This window comes from Rhinolophus sinicus, linkage group LG09, assembly GCF_036562045.2.
Source record: "Rhinolophus sinicus isolate RSC01 linkage group LG09, ASM3656204v1, whole genome shotgun sequence".
NCBI classification, from domain to species: domain Eukaryota; kingdom Metazoa; phylum Chordata; class Mammalia; order Chiroptera; family Rhinolophidae; genus Rhinolophus; species Rhinolophus sinicus.
The window spans coordinates 65,414,015-65,435,651 of record NC_133758.1 but is presented as its reverse complement, the minus strand read 5'-3'; the positions used below and the strand labels follow the sequence as shown (position 1 = coordinate 65,435,651).

At 39.1% G+C, this 21,637-nt stretch overlaps 1 protein-coding gene across 4 annotated transcripts in view; it reads right to left on the bottom strand.

Annotated features, from left to right (window-relative positions):
- Positions 1 to 21,637, bottom strand: part of AMPH (amphiphysin) — a 223,882-nt gene that overhangs the window by 73,439 nt on the left and 128,806 nt on the right. For all 4 annotated transcript variants that reach the window (XM_019710240.2, XM_019710241.2, XM_074340534.1 and 1 more), the window contains exons 3-7: positions 20,794 to 20,848; positions 14,019 to 14,113; positions 10,707 to 10,802; positions 2,887 to 2,994; positions 1,054 to 1,139 (exon numbers count right to left, since the gene is read on the bottom strand). In XM_019710240.2, the coding sequence (XP_019565799.2) occupies positions 1,054 to 1,139; positions 2,887 to 2,994; positions 10,707 to 10,802; positions 14,019 to 14,113; positions 20,794 to 20,848 (440 nt within the window). The remainder of the gene's footprint in view (positions 1 to 1,053; positions 1,140 to 2,886; positions 2,995 to 10,706; positions 10,803 to 14,018; positions 14,114 to 20,793; positions 20,849 to 21,637) is intronic.

Genomic DNA, 21,637 nt, shown 5'->3' with positions numbered 1-21,637 from the left:
ATATGAGCAACGAGTTAATTTCACACACATTGGGCTATGGCTGGACATTTAATTGGGCATGTCCTAGAAGCTAGTTTCATAATGAACTAGCCAAAATTTCCTGTAGATATTTCCATAGTTCAGAAGTAAACTCTGAGTGCTTACTGTTGACAACAAATCAACAGCACTAGGGATAAACACAGAAATGGATAAACTCTAGTCTAGATCCTCAAAATGCTTAGAATTTGGAGGGTAAGTACAAGCTCTAGAATTTCCATATAGGAAGGTTTTAGGGGCAACAATCTGGCTGGAAATTAGACCAGAGGATTTGAGTTAGAGCAATGTCGCACAGCAAGCACAATTCTGTGCATTTAGGTGGTTAGCATGGGGTGTTGATGGAACATGAGAGACGTAATGCCCTACTTCACCCAACAGCTTTTTGGTTCTACCATTGGGTAGGAAAACTGCACTTAGTACCATGAGGAATGCAGAATACCTATAAATAAGAAGCACTCGGTGACATGAGAAATGGAAAAATGCACATTATTGCCTTGAGAAATGCAGAGTACCTGTAAATAGGAATATTTAGTGTCTGAAAATAGGAATGAATTTCAGGTTAATAGGTCAGGACTGAAAGTAGTGGCTTGGCATCAAAGTCAGAAGGCTAGATAAACTCTTGAAATAAAGGAAGTTCTGCCAAGAACTGAAAGAGTCTCCTTGTAAATTTCAAGGTTAAGGGTCATTCTCCTAATGCCTCTAACTGAGAGTTGGGTCAACACTTGATAACTATATCAAAGTCTATAACTGTGCCATCCAATATGGTAGCTGTTAGCTACATGAGGTTATTTAAATTTAAATGGATTAAAACAAAATAAATTTATAATTCAGCTATACTCCAAGTGCTCAAAAGCCAGCCACATGTGGCAAGTAGCTACCATACTGGAAAGGAAGATTATAGAGCACTCACACTGGACAGCGCTGAACCATCACAGGCAACAAAGACAAGATAAGGGATATTCATTGTACTTGAACTTCTAAAAGGGACGTGTATAACCTGTACAAAAACATCCATACCTTGACCATAACGATGGTAACTCTTCTTGTAAGTCAACATTAAATTCTTCAAACACTTTCTGTGCTTTCTGAAACTCCTCTTCTGCCTAGAAATGAAATATAATGTTTACACTAAAAAATACGACATAAACACAAACTATTTCTATACACAACAAAATCATTTAATATAAAATAGGAATAGCTTTATGGCATCCTAGAAACATTGTGGGAAGAAGAAAAATTAGTCTGCTTAACATCTACATGATTTTTTTCAACACAATTGAAATATTAAGTCTTATTAAAACAAGAAAACTGAATTCATTACAACAGTTGCTCTTACAGTCTCTGGCAGATTCATTCATTCTACCGTGTTTCCCCAAAAACAAGACCTAGCCAGACGATCAGCTCTAATGCGTCGTTTGGAGCAAAAATTAATATAAGACCCAGTATCATATAATATCATACCATATCATATCACAAATACCCGGTCTTATATTATAGTAAAATAAGACCAGGTTTTATATTAATTTTTGCTCCAAAAGACTCATTAGAGCTGATGGTCTGGCTAGGTCTTGTTTTCGGGGAAACACGATACAAAAATGTGTTAATTGCCTGTCATACACAGCTGTGTTCTGGATACTGAATGTGGAGCTTCCCCAAGAAATTTCCAGTGTAGTAGGAAGTCTAAATAATTACATTGCCAGATAGGGCCTATAATCTGTTATGGAGCATCTGTTGGGGAAGCTGGTGCAGAGAACAGAAAAGGTTCCACAGAGAAGGTGATATTTTAAGTGACTCTTGAAGAATTGGCAAATGTTTGCTAAAGAACGGGGTGGGTAAAGCATTGTAATACATAAAGGTGGAGTTCCGTGGGTTAGAATTTTAGTTTACCAACCTTGTGAACTTGTCAGATTGCTTGTTCCCTCAGATACCTCATCCATAACACGGAAACAGTAATGCGCACCTCACAGGTGCCATGAGTACTAAGGAAAGGTGATGTGGGTGAAGTATTGAGTATAGTGTCTGGCATCTATGAGGCCTCACATCCTGAAGAACAGCTGTTACTGTGGCTGCTGGGAACTGATGTGTAGGTCATGGGGGCTCGAGCTTAGGATGTGTGTACGGAAGAAAGAGAGGAGCAGAAAGAAGATAGAATGTTGATAAGGATGGATAAGTGAGTCAAAAAGATCGCATATGCTGTGATAAGGAATTTAGACTTTTTCTACAGGCAGTGGGAGCCATTAAAAGACTCAAGCAGTGAAGAAACATATCTAGATATATGTTGCAGAAAGACCATTTGGGTAGCTGTGTAGCTGTGTGTAGGCAGATAGGGGGAAGCAAGACTGCAAGCAAAGGGAGTAGTGTGCAGCTGTAATCAATTAATTGGCATCGGTAAATGACTGACTTACATGGTAAAAGCTACTGAAATAGTTTTCTAAAAGAAAATGAATGTTACACAAATCTAGCACTTGTCCATACTCTCAGAAGTTATGTCTGAGATTTCAAACTTGGTTCCCTATCTGAATCTAAATTTTTAGCATCCAGTATGGACCGTACCCACAAAAAGAAGTACAGAAACACTCATTACTTTCTGTGATTCTACAGTATTGTTGGGAGTCAAAGTTTATTTTGATCAAAATGTTATGAGTCACCCATGAGAACTCTACAATAATTTGGAAAACATTATTTTCATTATTTTAATGAAAAAGTATGGAAAGCAGCCCACAAGCACAATGTTTCAGTTTAAATTCTGTCCTGATTCCAATCTCCTTTACAAAGTAAACATTTCATTTTAAAAGCAACGTTGCAAGGTCTAGAATATGGAGTGGTGACAAGAGTGGACTCAATCCCTACCTTAGAGATCCGACTCTCATCCTTCCTCTTGGAGCTCTGTAAAGCCTCCAGGTGGTGGCGGGCACTGTCGTAGTCAACCAGCTTCCTACTGCGCTTTGCGATGCGATTCTGCCCATAGAAAATACGAGCATTGAGAAAGAGTCATGGGCATAGATTGTTTTTGTGCAGAGTCCTTGTCCAGAGGACCCAAGGACCTTGACTGGAGACCAAGGTGAACTTCAGTAGATAAATGATCCCTGGAAATCAGCCTACAGTCTCCAATCTTTTGTGTGAAAACCATTAGGTAAACAGCTGCCCTTCTGATAATAATTAGACCAATCATGAAGAACAGAAAGAATTTGAACTCAAAGACCAGAAAAATTCCAGAACTGGTTGAGGGAAGCAGATAAACCTATACCCTCTACTAGCCTGCATTCTTAAAGTTTAAATGTTCTGTTTTCAAGATAGTGAAAGACTATATTACGATTGGCTTTATAATTCTAATAGCACACACTAATAGCAGTCCTACAAAGCAGATGTATAAAACAGTTCTATACTTACAAAGCAGGTCTACAAAGTAGATTCTTAGGAATAAAAATCCTTTTCCCTAGAAATGTTCCTCAATCCTTTTGTTTCATTAGAACCATTGAAGGGCCTTAAAAATATATTGATTCATACAAATTTCCACTTTCACTTAGAATACAGAAAGCTGCAAAGAATTTCATTCCCACACTAATAAGAAAAAAGTAGATAAATATAAAAAAAACATAATTCTTATTGATTGTATCAGATCTGAGGTCACAAAGCAATAATCTGAATTCTAAAGAGGGACAAGTGTTTCCAACTAGATAAGAGACATGCAAACCATTTACCTTTGGCAAGGTACAGGTAAAAGTTGTGGCCTGCATACAAATGGGTAAGAAAAAGTCAGCTAAAATTTTAACAAACTGCTAAAGGCCTAGTGGGGGCTAACGTGTAGTTTGGAAAAGCTGGGTGCCCAAGGCACAAGAGAAATTGCACTTTCAGGCAAACTCTTTCCTTGGACCTCCATTGGATGCTTTCAGAAAGTCTGAAGACAGGACACTCCCCCTTGCAGTGCCGGTGAGAATGAGGTGATCTATGACTGGAAGGGAGTGGAAACAAAGCCCTATTCAACTCCATGGACCTTTTCCTCTCACAAAGCAAATGCTTTAAGCTGCTTGAGGAGAGAGCACCAAATCCTGCCACTCACAGAGGCCAGGAAAAGATCCACTGCTTCTGGAGGAGGAGTAGACCAAATCCAATCTAGCTCTGGAGGAGTGACAGGAAACCCTCTGGCTCCTAGGATATATGCAGAGATCATTGTTACATAGAAGGGTAGACTGCGACTCACTGGTGAGTGACATAACACCATTTGGGGTCCAAAATATGATTCCTATAGCAAGCAGAGGTAGGTTCCCACTAGGGCAGGGACAGAAAACTCCTGTTCAAGACCAATCCCAGATATGAGGTAAACTTTACCTAACACAAAACCAGGAAAGTATAACAGAAACCAGCCCCGCCCCCACTACAAGTCTAGCACTGAATAACAAGCCTACCACTGGAAGATGGACAAGTTCCTAGAGACAGAACCCCCTCTGCAACACAGGCATACAAAAACAAGTGAAATATGATGGGGAACAGGAACACTGAGAAAAAATCTCTGGCATCCAAAGGCCCACCCTACGTGGGTCAAAGAAGCAAAAACCAGACTTCAACCTAAGAGTCTGAAAACACTATAGATGATAGACTATAGGCACGAGGCATTAGCAGCCCAGTTCTAAAGGAATTTCAAAGCCACAGTGTACTGAAAGTAACAATAGCAACAGCAAAACCCAAATCTAGCTCAAGTTGCAGTTAGATTGATTTGAACTCCCATACCAATGGTCTGACAAAAAGGCATGCCTATTCACAGGCATAAATATTACTTCAGTCTTCAATTTCTATACATGATTGTGAAGTGTTCAGTCAAAAGTTATGAAATACGACCCAGGAGAAATTAATAACAACCCATGAGAGAAGATAAAGTAATCAAGAAAATCAGACTTAGACATGACTCAGATGTTGGAAGTATTGAAGAAGAATTTTAAAATAACTATGACTAATATATTATTCAGTTGAAAAAGGTAGAGAACACACATAAACATAACAGGAATTTCAGCAGAGATATGGAAACTTTAATAGTCAAAGGGAAATTCTAGAAATAAAAAAATAGAGAGGAAACAATTCTTTGATGGGCCAATCACTAGACTTAAAACAGCTGAGACAAGAAAGAGAGCACTTGAAGTAGATCAAGGTAAATTATTCCCATTAAAATCCAAAGAGAAAAAAAAGTTGAAAAAAATTAAGAATTAAGTAATACAATATCAAATGGTCTACCATATTGTAGGTATGTAATGGGGTCTCAAAAATAGATGAGAGGTAGTCAGAATATTTGAAGAAATAAAGGCTGAGAAATTTATACAATAATGAAGACATCAAAGTACAGATCCAAGACACTGATGAATACCAAACAATACACATCCAAATACATTATAGTCAAACTGCTGAAAATCAAAAATAAAGAAAAACATGAAGCACAAAGGTAAGCATTACAGAAGACTAAGCTTCAGAAACTATGCAAGCTAGAATACAATTAAGTGGCATCTTTAAAGCACTGAAAAATAAAACATAAAAAGAAACCTACCAACTCAGAATTCTATCCCCAGTGAAAATACCTTACAAGAGTGAAGGTGAAATAAAGTTGTATTTTTTTCTCAGACAAACAAAAGTTGAGCAAATTCGCTGATAGATAGCATGAGAATTTTAACACTAAGTAGAGCCATAAAAATAAATGAGTAGCAGAAATTGTGAAAATCAAGGTAAATATACAAAGATTATATTTTCTTTTAATTGTTTGAAAAGCTTAGTTGGCAATCTACAGCAAACAACAGAAACAATGTATTGTGGGGTTTATAACATATGTAAAGGAAAAATGCGTGACAATAGCACAACGAAGAGAGGACAGAACTGAACATATACTGCTGTAAGGTTCTTAAGACTATTCATAAAGTGCTTTAATATTTTTTTGAAGTTACACATGGTAGGTTAAAGATGCACCTTATAAATTGTAATGCAACCACTGAAAATTCAAGTTAAATAAAGAGGCACAACTAATAAGCAAACAGTAAAAACTATACTGATTCCTGAGCCCTGGATTAAGAGATTCTGATTTAATTAGTCTGAAGCAAGGCCCAGGCATCTGTCCTTTTTAAAAAGATGCCCAGTAGTCCAGTTATGCCCAGCTACTCTAATAATGAGAACCACTGCAGAAGAAGACCCTTAACTTGTTTGTAATTGGATATGGTAGGAAGAAGAAAAACAATGACAACATAAATGTGTATGGCTCACAAAACATGGTCACATCCCATTGGTCCTCACAGCAACGTACGGTATGGATACAGTATGATCATTGCCATTTTACATGTAGGGAATTTGAAGTAGCATGAGATTAACCACTAGTTTGTCCAGAATTGCTTAGAAGTCTGTGGTAAAAGATGAATTAGTATCAGCCCCTGACCAGTGTCTACAGTAGGGCGAGGCAAGTGAGACACCTAGGGCACAAATTTTAAGAAGGCCCTCCCTCTGAGGGTCATGTAAGAGCAGGATAGGCCACGAAGAGTAGGTGCTTCCTGGTATATTTTGAATCCTAATGGCTTCACTTGCCTCACTCAGTCCCAGCCCTGCTTCTGACTGTTGGTTAGCACTTCTTCTAACAAGTCCCATGTTTCACTGACAGACTATCATTCAACCACCACCTGTCACTCTATGATATTCCTCTACACCCCCGTCAGGACTGGTGAGAGGTGGGCTGGGACAGTTCCTTTTTCTCATTTATCTACTTTCAATCTTATTCACTTTACCCTCTGCACCTACCACTTCCAACTGGTGTTAGTAGTGGAAAGTATGGCTGACGCACCACATTCACTTAAAGATATGTGGATTAGCCCAGATAGGGGAGAGAGAAGCCCTTTAATAAAGTATGGTGGATACAATGTGCCTATGAGCTGACAAAGCTAATTATTTTAGCAAATATATAACTGTTACTTCCAAAGGAACCCTGTCCCATAAGAAGTGGTTTTGTGGGACTACATACAAACTCTTATGAAGCTCTGCTTTGTGGACTTGTGGGGGTGTAGGTGGGGGTGACTCTGCCCTTACACGTTCCAAGAAGGAAATCTTGATTCTTTGAAGATGGCTATGATTTTTGAAAACAGATAAAACTCAATTACTGGGTCATCTTAATTTTTGGTTTAAAAACAAGTAGTTCAGTAAATAATGTGACTGACTTTCTTGTGTAACTGACAAGTCAATTACAGAGTACAGTTTACCATGTAGAAGTGACTATTTTGAAGGCCATCACTCATTTTGATGCAGATATTTTTGCACTGGAAAAACAAATCAATCTTTTTTCCTTATCTGTCTGATATTTGGGAGACTTGAAAAAAAAGCAAAATCTCCTAAGTAAGGGTGGAGTTAATATATGATAGCTTTTATATAGAAAATGATACAATTTGTATTTCACCATCCAATCAAGTAAATTTAATTAAATAAATTTACTAGTTTAATAATAAATTGTTTAAGTTTTTAATTAAAATTTCTTCAGATTTCCACTGTGCACTGACCCTGTGCAGTAAAGAAAATAATTTATTGTATTTTTTAAAATTTCTATAATAACCTCAATTTGGGATTCATTTTGGCACTTTGCTGTAAATATATGTTTAATTGCTTATGAGTGGCCGCCAAGATAGAATCTAAACTACATTTTACAATAACTGCTCACAGCTGCAAGCCTGCCTGTGTTAGTGACAAACTGGCTCTTATTACAACATTGATTTCAGACATCAGTGCTGTATAATAACAACCATAACACTATATGCCCTGCCAGTCACAGCTGGAACAGTCAAACATCACCGCTCATGAATGGTATTCCATAGCCCTCTCTGATGGGCTGCCATAAATATTTGGAAATTTGCCTGAGGTTTTAACTACACATAGCTGCTGATTTTAATGGGAGCAAAGGAAGTCAATTGTGTGCTATGCTTTGAAAATTCTCCACTTAACATTTTTAATCATAATCCTCCTTTCCACCAATAATCCATTCATTACATAATCTCTCAGCACTAACTTTATGTAGTAATTGAGTTTATATCCACTGCTAACTTCCATCCACCAAGTAAAGGCACAAAGAATAGTTTCAGTGCATTTTCACAGAAGAAAAGTCTTTCAAATATTAGAAACAGCTATACCCCCAACTGCCCAATTCCAAATTGTTGCCTTTCCAAGTTAAACACTGCTATTTCCTCAACTGTTCGTCATATGAAACAGCTTCACAATTCTCTATCTTGGATGAAACCCTATGTGTATACTATGACATTCTAAATGTGACTTCAGAGAAAGAGAAATCTCTTCTGCCTCTTTACATGATGCAGGCAAAACCATGACATGTTTTCATTTATCTTCAGGGCATCCAGCTAGATATCATTCCCAAATCTCTAGTGTAAATATGGTTCAGTAACTGGAGGATCATTTCTGTGCATGATTTCGACCGTGGACCTCAAGAAAAGAACTGCTTAAGTAAAAGTTCTGCTGAGTTCTTCCTGTTTCTGATATGGAACAAACTGAAAAGACTAGCCGATATAATCCATCATGGTTTTATTTTAATCTCCTTATGTTTCAATGCAGGTGCTTGTGTGTGTAGTTGTCTTCTGGAATTATATGCTCCGAGAGTATGGCCAATTTCCAAATAACTGCTGCTAGGCAATACCACAACTAAGAGACTTCACATTTTTTGGATGATACTAACTTTTTATTCCTGAAACTCAGTGACTTTTCAAATGTGTTCTTCTCTTGTCAATCACTGCCTTCATTGGCTTAGCTAAGTCATACTATGAATATACATTATATGAATAATTTAGACAAGTTATAAGCTGCTTTGAAATTTTCAAGTAGGAGGACAAAATTTTCCCTTATTGTGATTTATTGGAAATTCATTTTTATAAAGATTAAATTGTCATGTAGTAAACGATATTCTGAAGTGTGATAATGATTCTGAGACTGCTCCACAAATGCCACAGATTCTAAGATAAAATCTGAATCTCTATAAAATAATTTGAAGATAACCCAAAACACATTCCCTGTAGGCTAGTACACACAATCTTACAGTATTTAAAATTTTTTGCAATTTTTCTATTTCTTAGAAAATTTTTAAAAAATTGGCTTATACCTTTTAATTATGATGTATTTATGGAATGGCTCAGTAAAGTCTTCTGCTGCCTATAATGACAACATCATGGAGAATCGACCATTTGGATGTGTTCTCTGTGCCATTTTGCCAACAAGGCTAATGTATCTAGTCTGATCCACTTAGGTATTTGTCTGGTGGCCCTCGTGGCCCAAAACACACTTTTGATGTTGATCAGCTGGCATTAGGCATTCAGTGTGCGCCTACAGAAACCAGTTTATTGACACGAGTGGTGTTTGTGGCCAAGACTTCACGATGTTTCCTGGCCAAGGCCGTTGCACATTACTGCAGCTAGTTCCCTGGTATTCGGCAGTGGCTACAAAAGGCCAGGGAAGAGTAGATCTTCACATCACAAATCACCTGATAAGATGCTGCAGATGCCCAGAGATGCCAGTTCATGGCCTTCTTAGCCTATAGAAAGGACAGTCCACGGATATCATACCTGGCATCCTTCCTTGAGCAGGGAAAACAATGGGGGTTGCGGGGCAGCTCTATTAATGCTACCATTTGCTATATAGCCCAGGTGGTTTAAAAACCACCTTACCTCCAGAGTCAATTCCAAATCTATGATATTCAAACTTTCACTTGTGTATTTTCCTTTTAATGTATCCAAGTATCACATAGAACAAATGTTTTAGACAAGACATGTTGAGATCCAGATGCAAATGTATTTGAAATGCTTATACCTTAATACAGTTGACCCTTTAACAATACAGGTTTGAATTGCGCAGATCTACTTACCGGCGAATTTTTTTCAATAAATATACAGTTGGCTCTCCATACCCTCCAGTTTCGCATTTGCAGATTAAGCCAACCGCGGATGGAAAACAGTATTTTCGATCTGCGGTTGGGAATCCGCGATGCTGAGGACCGAATGTGTGCGTCGTTCCGCGTCATTTTATACCGGGGACGTGAGCACCCACGGAGTTTGGTATTTGTGGGGGTCCTGGAACCCGTCCCCTGTGGACACTGAGGGACAACTGCAGCTAAGTTTATAGGATGTCAAAAGTCCTACACGGACTTTTGACTGCACAGAGGTCGGCAGCCCTAAGGGTCAACTGCAGTTCAGTTTGAACCTGAAAATTTCAAGGAGAGAAAAATATGTAGGTGTGCTTTGAACATATGCAAATAAACAGTACACAACAAAAGATCAGATTTTGCTCTGATATTTACACTAAAGTTTCTCCTTTCCTTATCACCACTGTTTATTCTAATGGAAATTCTTGTCAAATGATACATAACAAAGAGGTTTAAACATAAAGAAGATTAGAATTTTTTTGTATCTCTGATTTCCAACTTTACATCTACTGGATTAAAAAGACTTCTGTAGAGAAATAAAAGCTGAAGCAATTCACTAAAGGGGAAAAAGTGATTTCTATAACGACATTTCATTTCAAACTGTTAGGAACAGGATAAAAATGTCATACTTAAATAAATTAAAAGTTACCAACTGTCTTTGACTTTTGATTCCTCTTGCCCGTGTTTCAGTAAGCACCTGGGATCATTCAATTCTTCCCTTTATAGACACAGAGTAAAATACCTTTATGTCAGGAAATTGGCCCAGATAGGTATCCAGTGTCAGCAAGGACCCATCCACTAGTTTTTGATGGAAGTCTTCCCACAGCACATCACATTTCTAAGAGAAAAAGAGAAATGAAGACATAACTGCTGAATCAATTTAACTGGATACCTTTCAACAAACTTCTAAAAAAATCTAAAACTAAAAAAATTAGGTAAGTAATATTTCTCCAGCCAGACAGTAGATGTTAGAATTTTTTAATTGTGGATTTTTAAATAATACAATAAAATTTCTAGGCCATTTAACTACTAGCTGTAATTTACAGTACAGGCTATCTAAAGGCTCAGCCCATTAAAAAATGTATTTCTGATTCTGCATTAATAAAGCACATACAAGCTTCGAAAGGTCTCCAGATCCCTATAGATGGCCTTTGGGGGCTAAGAGACTGAAGAATTCCACATGGATTACTTCTGAAGCCACCCATGAAACTAGAAACCACTTCAAATAAACAATAAACCTTTGCTGCAGCTTCCACAGAGAAAGCCGAAAATTTAGTCCTGTTGGAAAGGCTCTGCCATTTATGGAATATCAATTATGATAAATACAATGAATATTAGGCATTATTATTATTGCTGCTACTTCTAACTATGTCTAGGCATTGGGTTGAATACTTTCCATGTATGTGCGTGCATGGTCATTTAATTCTCTCACAACAGCTTTATGAGGAAAGCCCTATTGTTGCCACTACACAGAAGAGAACACTGAAGCCCGAGTTGTTACATAACTTGGCCAAGGTCATGCAGTTGATAAATGACACACTTTGGTTTCAACCCAGGTGTGTGTCCCTGAATTCAAAGCTCACGATCTGTCTATTACACAGGCTGCCTTACCAGAACAGGGCTCATATCCTACCATAGCTGTGTGACTTAGGAAACTAGAACCTCTCTGAGTTTCAATTTCCCCATGTAAAGTGCTTCACAGAATCTCACTCACATAGAAGGTGTGCAAGAACATAATCTCCACATTTCTCCCTGTATTAAAACGTTTAGGGTCTCCCGACAGGATCTGCTGCTTGTTCTGCAGTATCTACCCTGTTTCCCCAAAAATAAGACCTAGCCGGACCATCAGCTCTAACACTTCTTCTGGTGCAAAAATTAATATAAAACCCGGTCTTATATAAGAATAAGACCAGCTCTTATATTATAGTGAAATAAGACCTGGTCTTATATTAATTTTTGTTTCAAAAGATGCATTAGAGCTGATGGTCTGGCTAGGTATTATTTTGGGGGCAACAGGGGTACCCTTTCTTTCTCTTAGTAATGAAAGCTCCAGTTTCAGCCGGCACCTGGCTGCCTGGGACAGACTATACTTCCTAGTCTCTATTGCAGCTAAGTGCAGCCCCCAGACTAAGTTGTGGCCAATGGGTCGGAGAGTGTCCCTAAAAGGAGGTTTATCTTCCCTGCATCCTCCTTCTTGCCGACGAGAATGCAGAAATGAGAGCTCATGGCCAGGGCTCAGAGTCATCTCAAACCTGGAGGAGGCAGCAAGGACGGCACCGCTGGGCCCCGGGCGTCTGTAGACTCACCACACCATCCAGGGCCCCCACCTCCAAAGCCCTTTATGGGAGGGATATAAGTATCTATCCTGTAGAAAATCACTTTGGGGGAGGTTTATTTCCTTTCATTTCTTTTTCACACTTCAAAAACTAATTCTACTTATTACAAATCTACTTATTACAAAATCAATAATGTTATTCAAAGAAAAAAAAATCAAGTCCTCTATATAAAAAGGCTTCTCTTCTAATGTGAGTAGACTCTCTGAACATGCAATGTTCAGTTCCTTCACCATCAGAAGAACCCATATTTGACTCTGGAACTGAAGATTCCAAAAATCTGGCAGCCGCAGGGACCAAGGTAGGATGGCAGCTGGTTCCTTCAGAATAAATGTCAACAGTGGCAGCTGCCCACAAAGAAAGTAGTACAGTGTTCTGAAAAGCCAGTAACACACGTGTCTATTATTCCCTTAAAAACTCATTTCATGACAATTTTTCAATTATACGTGATTAGTCAGAAATTTACAATATGAGTCAAGCTTTTAATATGATGTTAGAACACAGTGTTTTTGTTATTGAAGAAATGTGAGAAGATGCAATTACTTAATAACTGCCTTGGAAAATGGTGTGTGGAGGCTGGTTTTGCCCAATTCATGTCCTGAACATTTTCAACAGGTAAGAGAGCCAACAAGAGCTTTCCTCATAAATAAATCTGTTTTTTTTTCTTCTTCTCAGTCATAACGAGATTATAAAGATCAAAGTGGGGGTATCAGAATTCTCGGGAAGCAGCCTGGGGCCGCAGTGTGACCCCGCCTTCCCACAGGCTCATAGACAGTCAACTCATCACATATCAGACCTTCTCCGGAGCTGTGGTGTCTGTATCTCCTAGGCCTTCTGTGCCTAACTGGGCAGCAATGAGCTCTTGTGAAGTCCAGGGTGACAAACAACTGCTCTTTGTTTTAAGAAGAACTTGGAGGGAGAGAACCCCTGCCAGGGGGCTTTCTAATATCTGTAATAATCACATGCTCTGTGCACTCTGTCAGTGACACGAGTACAAAGGCTCTGAATGTATTATTAGTAGGTATGATGACTATTCCCATTTTACAGAGAAGAAAACTAAGGCCCGAGGAGGTTAAAGGACTCGTCCGACATCCCGCAGAGCCGCTGGTCCCTGCCAGCCCCATTGCACTGTCCTCAAAGAAGCCACACCCAGGTGATCACTTCCAGCTGGCCCTAGGCTACAAGTTGAATTTCAGGTGTTAAGACTTTCTAGGGACAAAGCCTTGCAGGAGCCTTTAGGCCCCTATTAGCAGGCCAGCTGCGTCTGCCAGGAAAGGACTAGCTGGGGTTTAAGTGGAATACATGCTCGTCCCAACTCCTGTTCATGCTTTCCAGGAGGGCGTGGGAGCAGGGTGCAGAGGTGACGTCAGTACACAGAATCATCGTACTGCATGCCCATTCTTCTGATGAAATGGGCTGTTCTGACGCGCAGTAAGGAACAGAAACATGCTATTCTTATTTTGAGGAAAAATAATCTTTAACCCACAGATTTCCATCCACGTGGCCTTGTAATCAGTTCACTAATAACCACATTTGAGATGATCTGGGTAGCAGAATTGTATGGTGCCTTCTGGGTATAGGGCGTCCTATCATGGTTTGGGCTGAGAAGTTGGGAGGCGCGGAGGTCAGGGACAGGCTGAGTGAGTGGCCTTGGTGGGAGCCTCGCAGGCGCCCCCCCCCCCCGCCCCCAGGCCTCCTGTGTGCTGCCATCCTGGTCTTACCTCGCCAACCATCTTCACGTCTTCACGCCCATACCAGTCGGGCTCATAGACTTCATGCAGTGACTCGGTGAGCTTCATTGAAGCTTCCTGCATGCCTGGCGTTGGAGAAAACAACTCCTGTTAGATAGAAATTTGTGAGGACTCTCTTCCTCTTTCTCCTACTTTTCCAAGTGAGAGAAAAATCTTGAGTACTCGCTAATTATTTAAGGCAAATTGTGAAGGCAGGACTGCTAATTGTATCTATAATGACATCTTCGCTTGAAGGTATCTAAGATCTGTGTGATTACATTGTGCGTTTTCTATTATTTCAATGATAATGATAGATACTGGGTCTTGACAAAATCAACAAGGCGTCCTATTCTGAAAACAACAATGTGTCCTATTACGTGTGTTGTCACTTGTTAAATGGCATGGAACCATAAATGTATAGGACACCTAAAATACTTGTCCATAAAACTAGAGTTCTAAAAATAAAATTAATCCTAAGTGACTTTAAATATAAGCAATAAAGCATTTTTTTAGAAGCAAGTGGAAGCAAAATCAACAGGATTTTAGGACAGAACAATTGAAAGTGGTTTAAGTGACCTAAAAATTTTTCAAAAGACAAAAAGTTTTTCTTTTTCTGATAGTCTTAAAAACTATATATCTATATATACAGTTTTAAATCAGAACTCTCAAAAAGCATTCTTAAATCTATGGGTCAGAATTTTCATTCAAAGTACATTTGGTATGTTGTAAAACATTTGGTTATTAATAGGAAAGATACAAAGTTTCTGAGCGCAACATGGTGATACAAAGTATAACCAAGTCTTTCCTAGTCTCCCCTCCACCCCTCCTTCAAAACATGGAAGATGAAGCATGGGTTGCCATGGAGACGGCTCAACCTCAGAACAACACCAAGGACATCCTTTGGCTGGTGACTTGGAGAAGTGCCTCTCTGGCACGAGACTCCATACCAGCTGGAAGGTGAGACCTGGCCAATTTGTTTCTTGGCCTTTGTCACTAGGAAATATGAAAAGGGGCTAAATACAGGGAAGAGAGAGACAAATTTGAGTGCTGTCATTAGAAATAAAAAACACATTTCATAAACTTCACAACAGTGAATCAGAGATGGGAAGTTTTTGTTAAACTTCCTTACAATACTCTAGATTCAACCACATGCTTGTTGGATTTAAGGGAGTCAATTCTGGATTTGATCGTGAGACAAAAGAACAAAATAAAGGTGTCTGAAATGATAAAAGTAGTTATGAAAGTCAACATGGAATTTGGTATTTCACAGTACTTCTTCACTCTGTATTTGGCCTTCATGCAGTAGAGGTTTGAACACATTCCAGGGCCATGTGAAGTGTGAGAACCTGTACCCCTACCCCATGAAGTGCATCGCTGAGCATGTCAAAGGAGCCCCTACACAACAGGGTGTACGGCCACATCGGCTGGAACACCTTGGCAACTACAGATGAAGCCCCAGCAGGCTAGGGTAGGGAAAAAAATGTGATGATTCAGGTCACTGAGTCTCTGATAAAATAAGTCTTGTAGGTGTAAGCAAAAAAATAATGCTGAAATCTGTACCATCTCCTAGCACTTTGAATCCAAACAAGCAAGGATGTTCTCTCTTGTACATGTGGTCACGGCTGAGGTGGCAGCAGCATGACCTCCAGTGTCCACTTTCACCACTCCCTGAGCACAAGCAAATCTACACCAAGAATTTACCCCTCAAGTTCATACCAAAAGTTAGTCACTGGTTGACCCCCTTCCATAATTCAAATACCAAAAGGCTTCTAGAGTTTTCTTTTAAATCCTAATCTTAAGTCTAATGGAAATTATAAATAGCTGTATAGATAGGTTTTTAATGTCTTAAGAGAAAGAAAAAGAAATAATGGCATTATAGGACAAATAACCTTTGTGGTGAAACTAAAACTGAAAGTAAATAAAATTATATAAGACCTTACTCATTGAGGTTAAAAGCACAATGTTAAATATGCCTCCTAGCAGCCAAATATGCCTCCTAGCAGCCAAAAATAACTAATTGCTGTGTGGCTAAGTAGTGATGGATAATTTGGAAAGAATCCATTTTGACATAGAAATTGTTTCTAGAGCACACAGTGAACAAGACACAAGCCTTGCTCTGAAGGGGCGTAGAGACTGGCAGAGATTTGTACTCTGTGACAGAATACGGGGGGTGGGGGGCGGGTGGGGGGAGGGGGCAGCTAAAATCCAAGTTCCCTTCAATGCAATTTGGCAACATTAAAGTAGAATAGATGCTAAATAGTCTTTAATAATATCTACTATCCAATACTTTTCTTAAAAGATTACTGATTTGCATAGAAGAATTACCATTTCACTATTGGATAGGAACCACTGCCCTCTCTTCAAAATTGTGGACCTTCTCCTAGGTATTTTGTAACAATCTCTATTTGCGTATATGAAATGAAATAGTAAAAGCTTATGTAAGTGCCTGGCAGACAAGCACTCAATCAGTGTTGGTAATTAGTAGTAGTAGTAGTATTGGGCTAGACTTCTAAGAAGTTCCTTGCAGTTTCATTTCCTCTAGCCTGAATTCCACACAACCACAGTAAGTTTTCTAAAATGCTAATCTGATCATGTGACTCATTCTCTTTCCTTCAATAATGTAAGGACACTCTTCCCCACTGATAGAATAAACTCCCAATATGACATGGCAAATAAGCACATCTTTATACAGACACTGCCTACCTTTCCACGTCTTAGCCTCCTCAGTCTCCTGCTTGATCTACTTGTTCCCTAAAGAGCCCACGCTCCCTCCTGCTTCCTGGGCCTTTGTACATGTTGTTTCTTCTACCTGGCAAGTCCTTCCAACATCAGCCTCTTTCTCTGGCATATCTTATAACCTGATGATCAGGTATGCTCCCTTCCTGGGTCCACTGAAGTATAGGTTCACAAGAAAGACCATTACTGACCTGGTATCCTATCTGGTAGGTAGAGTGGGGGTCTGTCCTCTGTTGTGACAGCACATGTGTGGACAGAGCTGACTCCATTTTGAAAAATTGACTCCATCTTGAAGCTAATCCGCCAGCTTAACTTCTAAGTGAATGAGTCCAGCCCTTTGACCCCTGGATGGACTCTGGAACGTGTACAGAGGTTTTGGGCTAGTAACAGAATTCCTATTACTCCCTCCTCTGGAGCAAGAAGCCCTAGGTGTTATCTACCCATTAGCTAATGCTGGCGCCAGGGCCGGCCGGTATCAGGACTTTTGGTCTCCCCCCACCACCCACACAGGCCCATCTGTAAGGCGGGAAAAAGAAGGTGGTCTAGAAGGTGAAAGATGTCAAGATCTGAACATCCTGCAGCTGTCCAACACCCGTTTCTATATGTAAGTTCCCTCTTAATGTCTCTAAACCAATAAGCTGGACTTGTCTGCCTTGTTTTTTGGTCTCTGGGCTCCATTGGCATTTGGCGGCCGCTTTGCATACACAGCCTTTTCATGGAACAGCACACAATGTACAGTTCTGTTAAAACACATATTAGTATGCATAGCTGGCTCTTTTGTTTATTCAACCTTCTCCCCTTCTCTACTGCCAGCTCCACGACGGCAGGCACTGTGTCCTGTTCATCTCTGCATAGCCATCTTCTAGAACAGTGTCACACCCATGAATGAGGCCACTGGGATGTTTGCTGTTAAAACGAATGAGAGCATCAGATCTACCTTGCATAGCCCAAGAATCAGCAGAAATAAAGAGGTGAATGCCACCCAGAGATTAGCGATGATGAGTAGAGCTCAGTTAAACCAATTTCACAGAATCCCAGGGGTAGAGATTGGGGGGGGAGGGGCTTCTAAGAGCACCTGGAGCACCTTATGGATGAGGAAACCACGGCAGCTGAGAGGCTCTGTGATTTTCCCGATTGTTCCCAGGACCAGAGCCAGGGCCAGGACTCTCAATGGCCAGATCTCATTCCTTTATACAATTAGTCAGCTAGAGTATTTTTGTGTGAAAAACGGAAAAATTGGCCATGAGAGTCCTTTGAAAATGCAAATTATGATCTACTTACCGCATAACCCTTGTCTTTAAGTGTGTTCCGAAAACCTAAAGTGCGCTCCAAGGAAGTCTAACTTTTTGTAAGACTTTGAGAAAAGTATTCCACAGTTGAATAACTGGGAAATGCTGCCTCTTATAGCCATTAGGCCATCTGGTAATTACATTAACACATAAAGGGCTCTGATAAATTCTGTAGCAACCTATTTAAAAATTCATTCCAATCAGCCTTGGCCAAAGGCATTTAAATGTAAACTCTTATGGAGTATCAGTTGTTAACATCATTCAATCAGCAAAATATGATTGGGAGAAAAGCTGATATAAAGTCCTTTTCTCCTTCATGTGGAGTTGCGGCCATTAGAAGCACAACGAAAGGCTGCTTGGATGGTCCACCCAATGTGTCTCTGGAACTAATTCTTCACTCAGTGAATCCTCATTCTAATCACATTAAGGAAGAGAATTATGTCAGTCTTTTCTAAACAGCGTTCTCCAGCCTAAGGCAGTAACATAGACCAAAATATACAGACTTGGGAAAGAGACCTAATTTACTCATTCATTCAACAAACGTATCCTCTTTTTTAAAAATCAGCTTCCACAGAAAAAATTCTATGCTTAAAATAATATGACTCCTTGTGTTCAAATCCTAAATCAATAATTGAAGAAATACCTCGAGCACCTTCTATATTCTGACTGAACTATTATAAATAATAAATAAAAATAATAAATAATAAAATTAATTAATTTTTTAGCACAGTTCATTATGAACTCTCTGAATCTGTCAAAGTTAAATTCTCTGACCCCTACTTCTTTGCAAATATAAAATGAGGCTACTGTCATTTACCATCTAGCTGTGTTGGGTGGTACAAAGAAGTAATGTACCTAAGTACACAACTCAGCACATAATAAGTGCTCATTAAAAAATTATAGTAGTAAGTTGTCATTATTCCATTGTATAAATGAACTCTAAGTTGTGAAGCCACAGCCCTGCCAGTGTTCACATAGTTCAAGGACAGTGTAAGAGAGTGGATGAAAGCACGGCCTTAGGAGACACATAGATCAGAGTATGTATCCTGGTGCTGTTGTTTATTAGGCACGAGACTTTGGACAACCTATCTAACCTATATCTTGCTTTTCTTATCTATAAAATAAAGATAATAAAAGTACCTGCCTCATGGAATTGTCATGAGGATTAAAATTATATGAGCTGCATATAAAACTTAAATGCATTTTAGTTTGAAAATCAATTTTACTAACTACTAACTTTTTATTATTATGAATAATTTTAAATAATATTTTCGTTATTTTATTATTTATCACTCTCTTTGTAATCAATTTCACACATGCACACTGAAACTCTTAGAATAAATTCTTAGAAATTAAACTGCTATGTCAAAAAGCATGCCAAACAAACAACACATTCAAAGGCTTTTGCCAAATTGTCTTCCAGGAAAGCTATGCTACAAGCAGTGTACGAAAGGGGCCTGGTCCCCAAACCTTTGCAAATGCTAGGTATGACTTTTTTTCTTTTTAACTGTAATGTCTTTGAGCATTTGGAAGAAAAATGACAGCATCTCCCTGTTAATTTTATTTAATATTCTTTGACTATTTGTGAGGATAAGCATTTTTCACATTTGTTACCCATCTATAGATTTTCATTGGCTAATTTTTCTCTTCATATGTCTACCCATTCTTTCTTTGAATCAACTGATCTTCATTTAGTTTACTTACTGAGCCCTTTATATCTTGTTTCATTTTCATTAAGTGTGCTGTCAAAAACATGTTTTTAAAACACATGTATACATAATTTATATATTTATATAATAAGTCAAATCTCTTTATCTTTCCCTTTATGCTTTCTGTCTTTTGAGTTACTCTGGTAAAGAACTTGTCACCCAAGACTAAAGACTAAGTCTATGGTATTTTATCCTAGTATTCTAAAACATTTTTTTGTACACATATTTACATTTTTACTATATCTGGAACTGAGAAAGAGGGAATAGAGGGTGAGGTTGGGAATCTCACTTTTTTCTGAGTGTTTGGCCAGTTTATCCAAGATCCTTTGGCACACAATCCATTCTCTCCCCACCCTTCTCAAAATTTGCCTTGTGACTCATCACACCCACGAGTACACTTGGATCTGAGTCCACCTGGGGAGATGAATTACGTACAGTAGACAGAGATGCAGCCCACCTCCCTACTGCTCTCTCCTTCCTCCACCACTGGCCTCATTTATTTGCCTAGTTTGAGGCCAGAAACCAATGCCAGGGCATCTATGTTCCCACACAGTGGCGGGGCTGCAGGTGCAGCTGGTCCCCACAAGTCACAGGTAGTCCGGGGCTGCAATTTCTGATAACTTTCTACACTTGCCTCTGCCCCATTCCTTGCCCCTTCCAGCTAAAGGACTTAAGTGTGAATCTGAATGTTCTCCCCTTGGGATACGCTCCCCCTTGGGATGTAAACCAGCTGCAGCTTTTATTAAACAGGTCTTGAGCTCACTCTATCTAACAACTCTTCCTGGAAATCTCTGGCATGTGGGCGGCACTTATTTCTAATTTCCAGCAAGAGGGCAGACATCCTTTTTCCTTGCATATTCTGATTATCACTTCAATGGGAATTTGGGAGTGGGTGGAATGAAATCACCTGTGCTCAAGTACCATCTGCCAAAAAGCCAAATGGCTTTGTAAGCAACACTCAGTCCTGTCACTCATGAACTCCAAGAACAACTCGTGCTTGGTAACATGCAGTAAACAATTCACACACATTACCTTTGATAGCTGCTAAATATCCTCGGAGTTCTCGCTGAAGTCTGGTACCCTCTGCCTGAAAAACACACAAAAGCAAAGATGATAAGCATCTTTCTATATGTTGCCTGTAAACATGTATGAAGCAGTAAGTCTCAGAGTTATTACTGCCAGAGGCTCATTCTTGAAAGAACATAAATATGTGGACACAGACTAAACAAGATACCCATGAGCCTCGATATTTACAGATTTTATTCCGCTTGAAAGGACAAGGCAAGTATAATTTTGTTAAGATTTGTTAACTATGGCCCGTCATACAGCTTCCAATATATTCAAGAGTTAGCAAGTCTCTAAATTTTGACACCTGGGTTACAATGGTAGGGAACTGATTTCCACTGTCCAGTATGGTAGTCACTAGCCACAAGTGGCTTTTTAGTGCTTGCAACATAAATAGTCTGAATGGAGATGGAAAATGCACTCAAAATTTCAGAAACCTAGCACCAAAAACTGTTTATTAACATGTTTTATATCAATTGTAGGTTAAAAATGATACTATTTTGTATACATTGAGCTAAACAACTGTTATTACTAAAATTAATTTAACCTGTTCCTTTTCACTTTTTAAATGTGAACACTAGAAAAATTTAAATTATGTATGTTGTTTGCATTGTGTTTTTATTGGACATTAATGAAATAGAGAAATTGTTAAAATATAAATTTTGACATATGAATCCTAATTTTGGTTTGGCTTGCCCTTAGAAACTCTGAGACTCTGAGACTAGGATTAAAATATAAGTAGTTTAATCTGGAGTTAACCTAGGAAATGTCAACAGGGGCATGGAGAAGTGATGCAGGGGAGAGAAGAGAG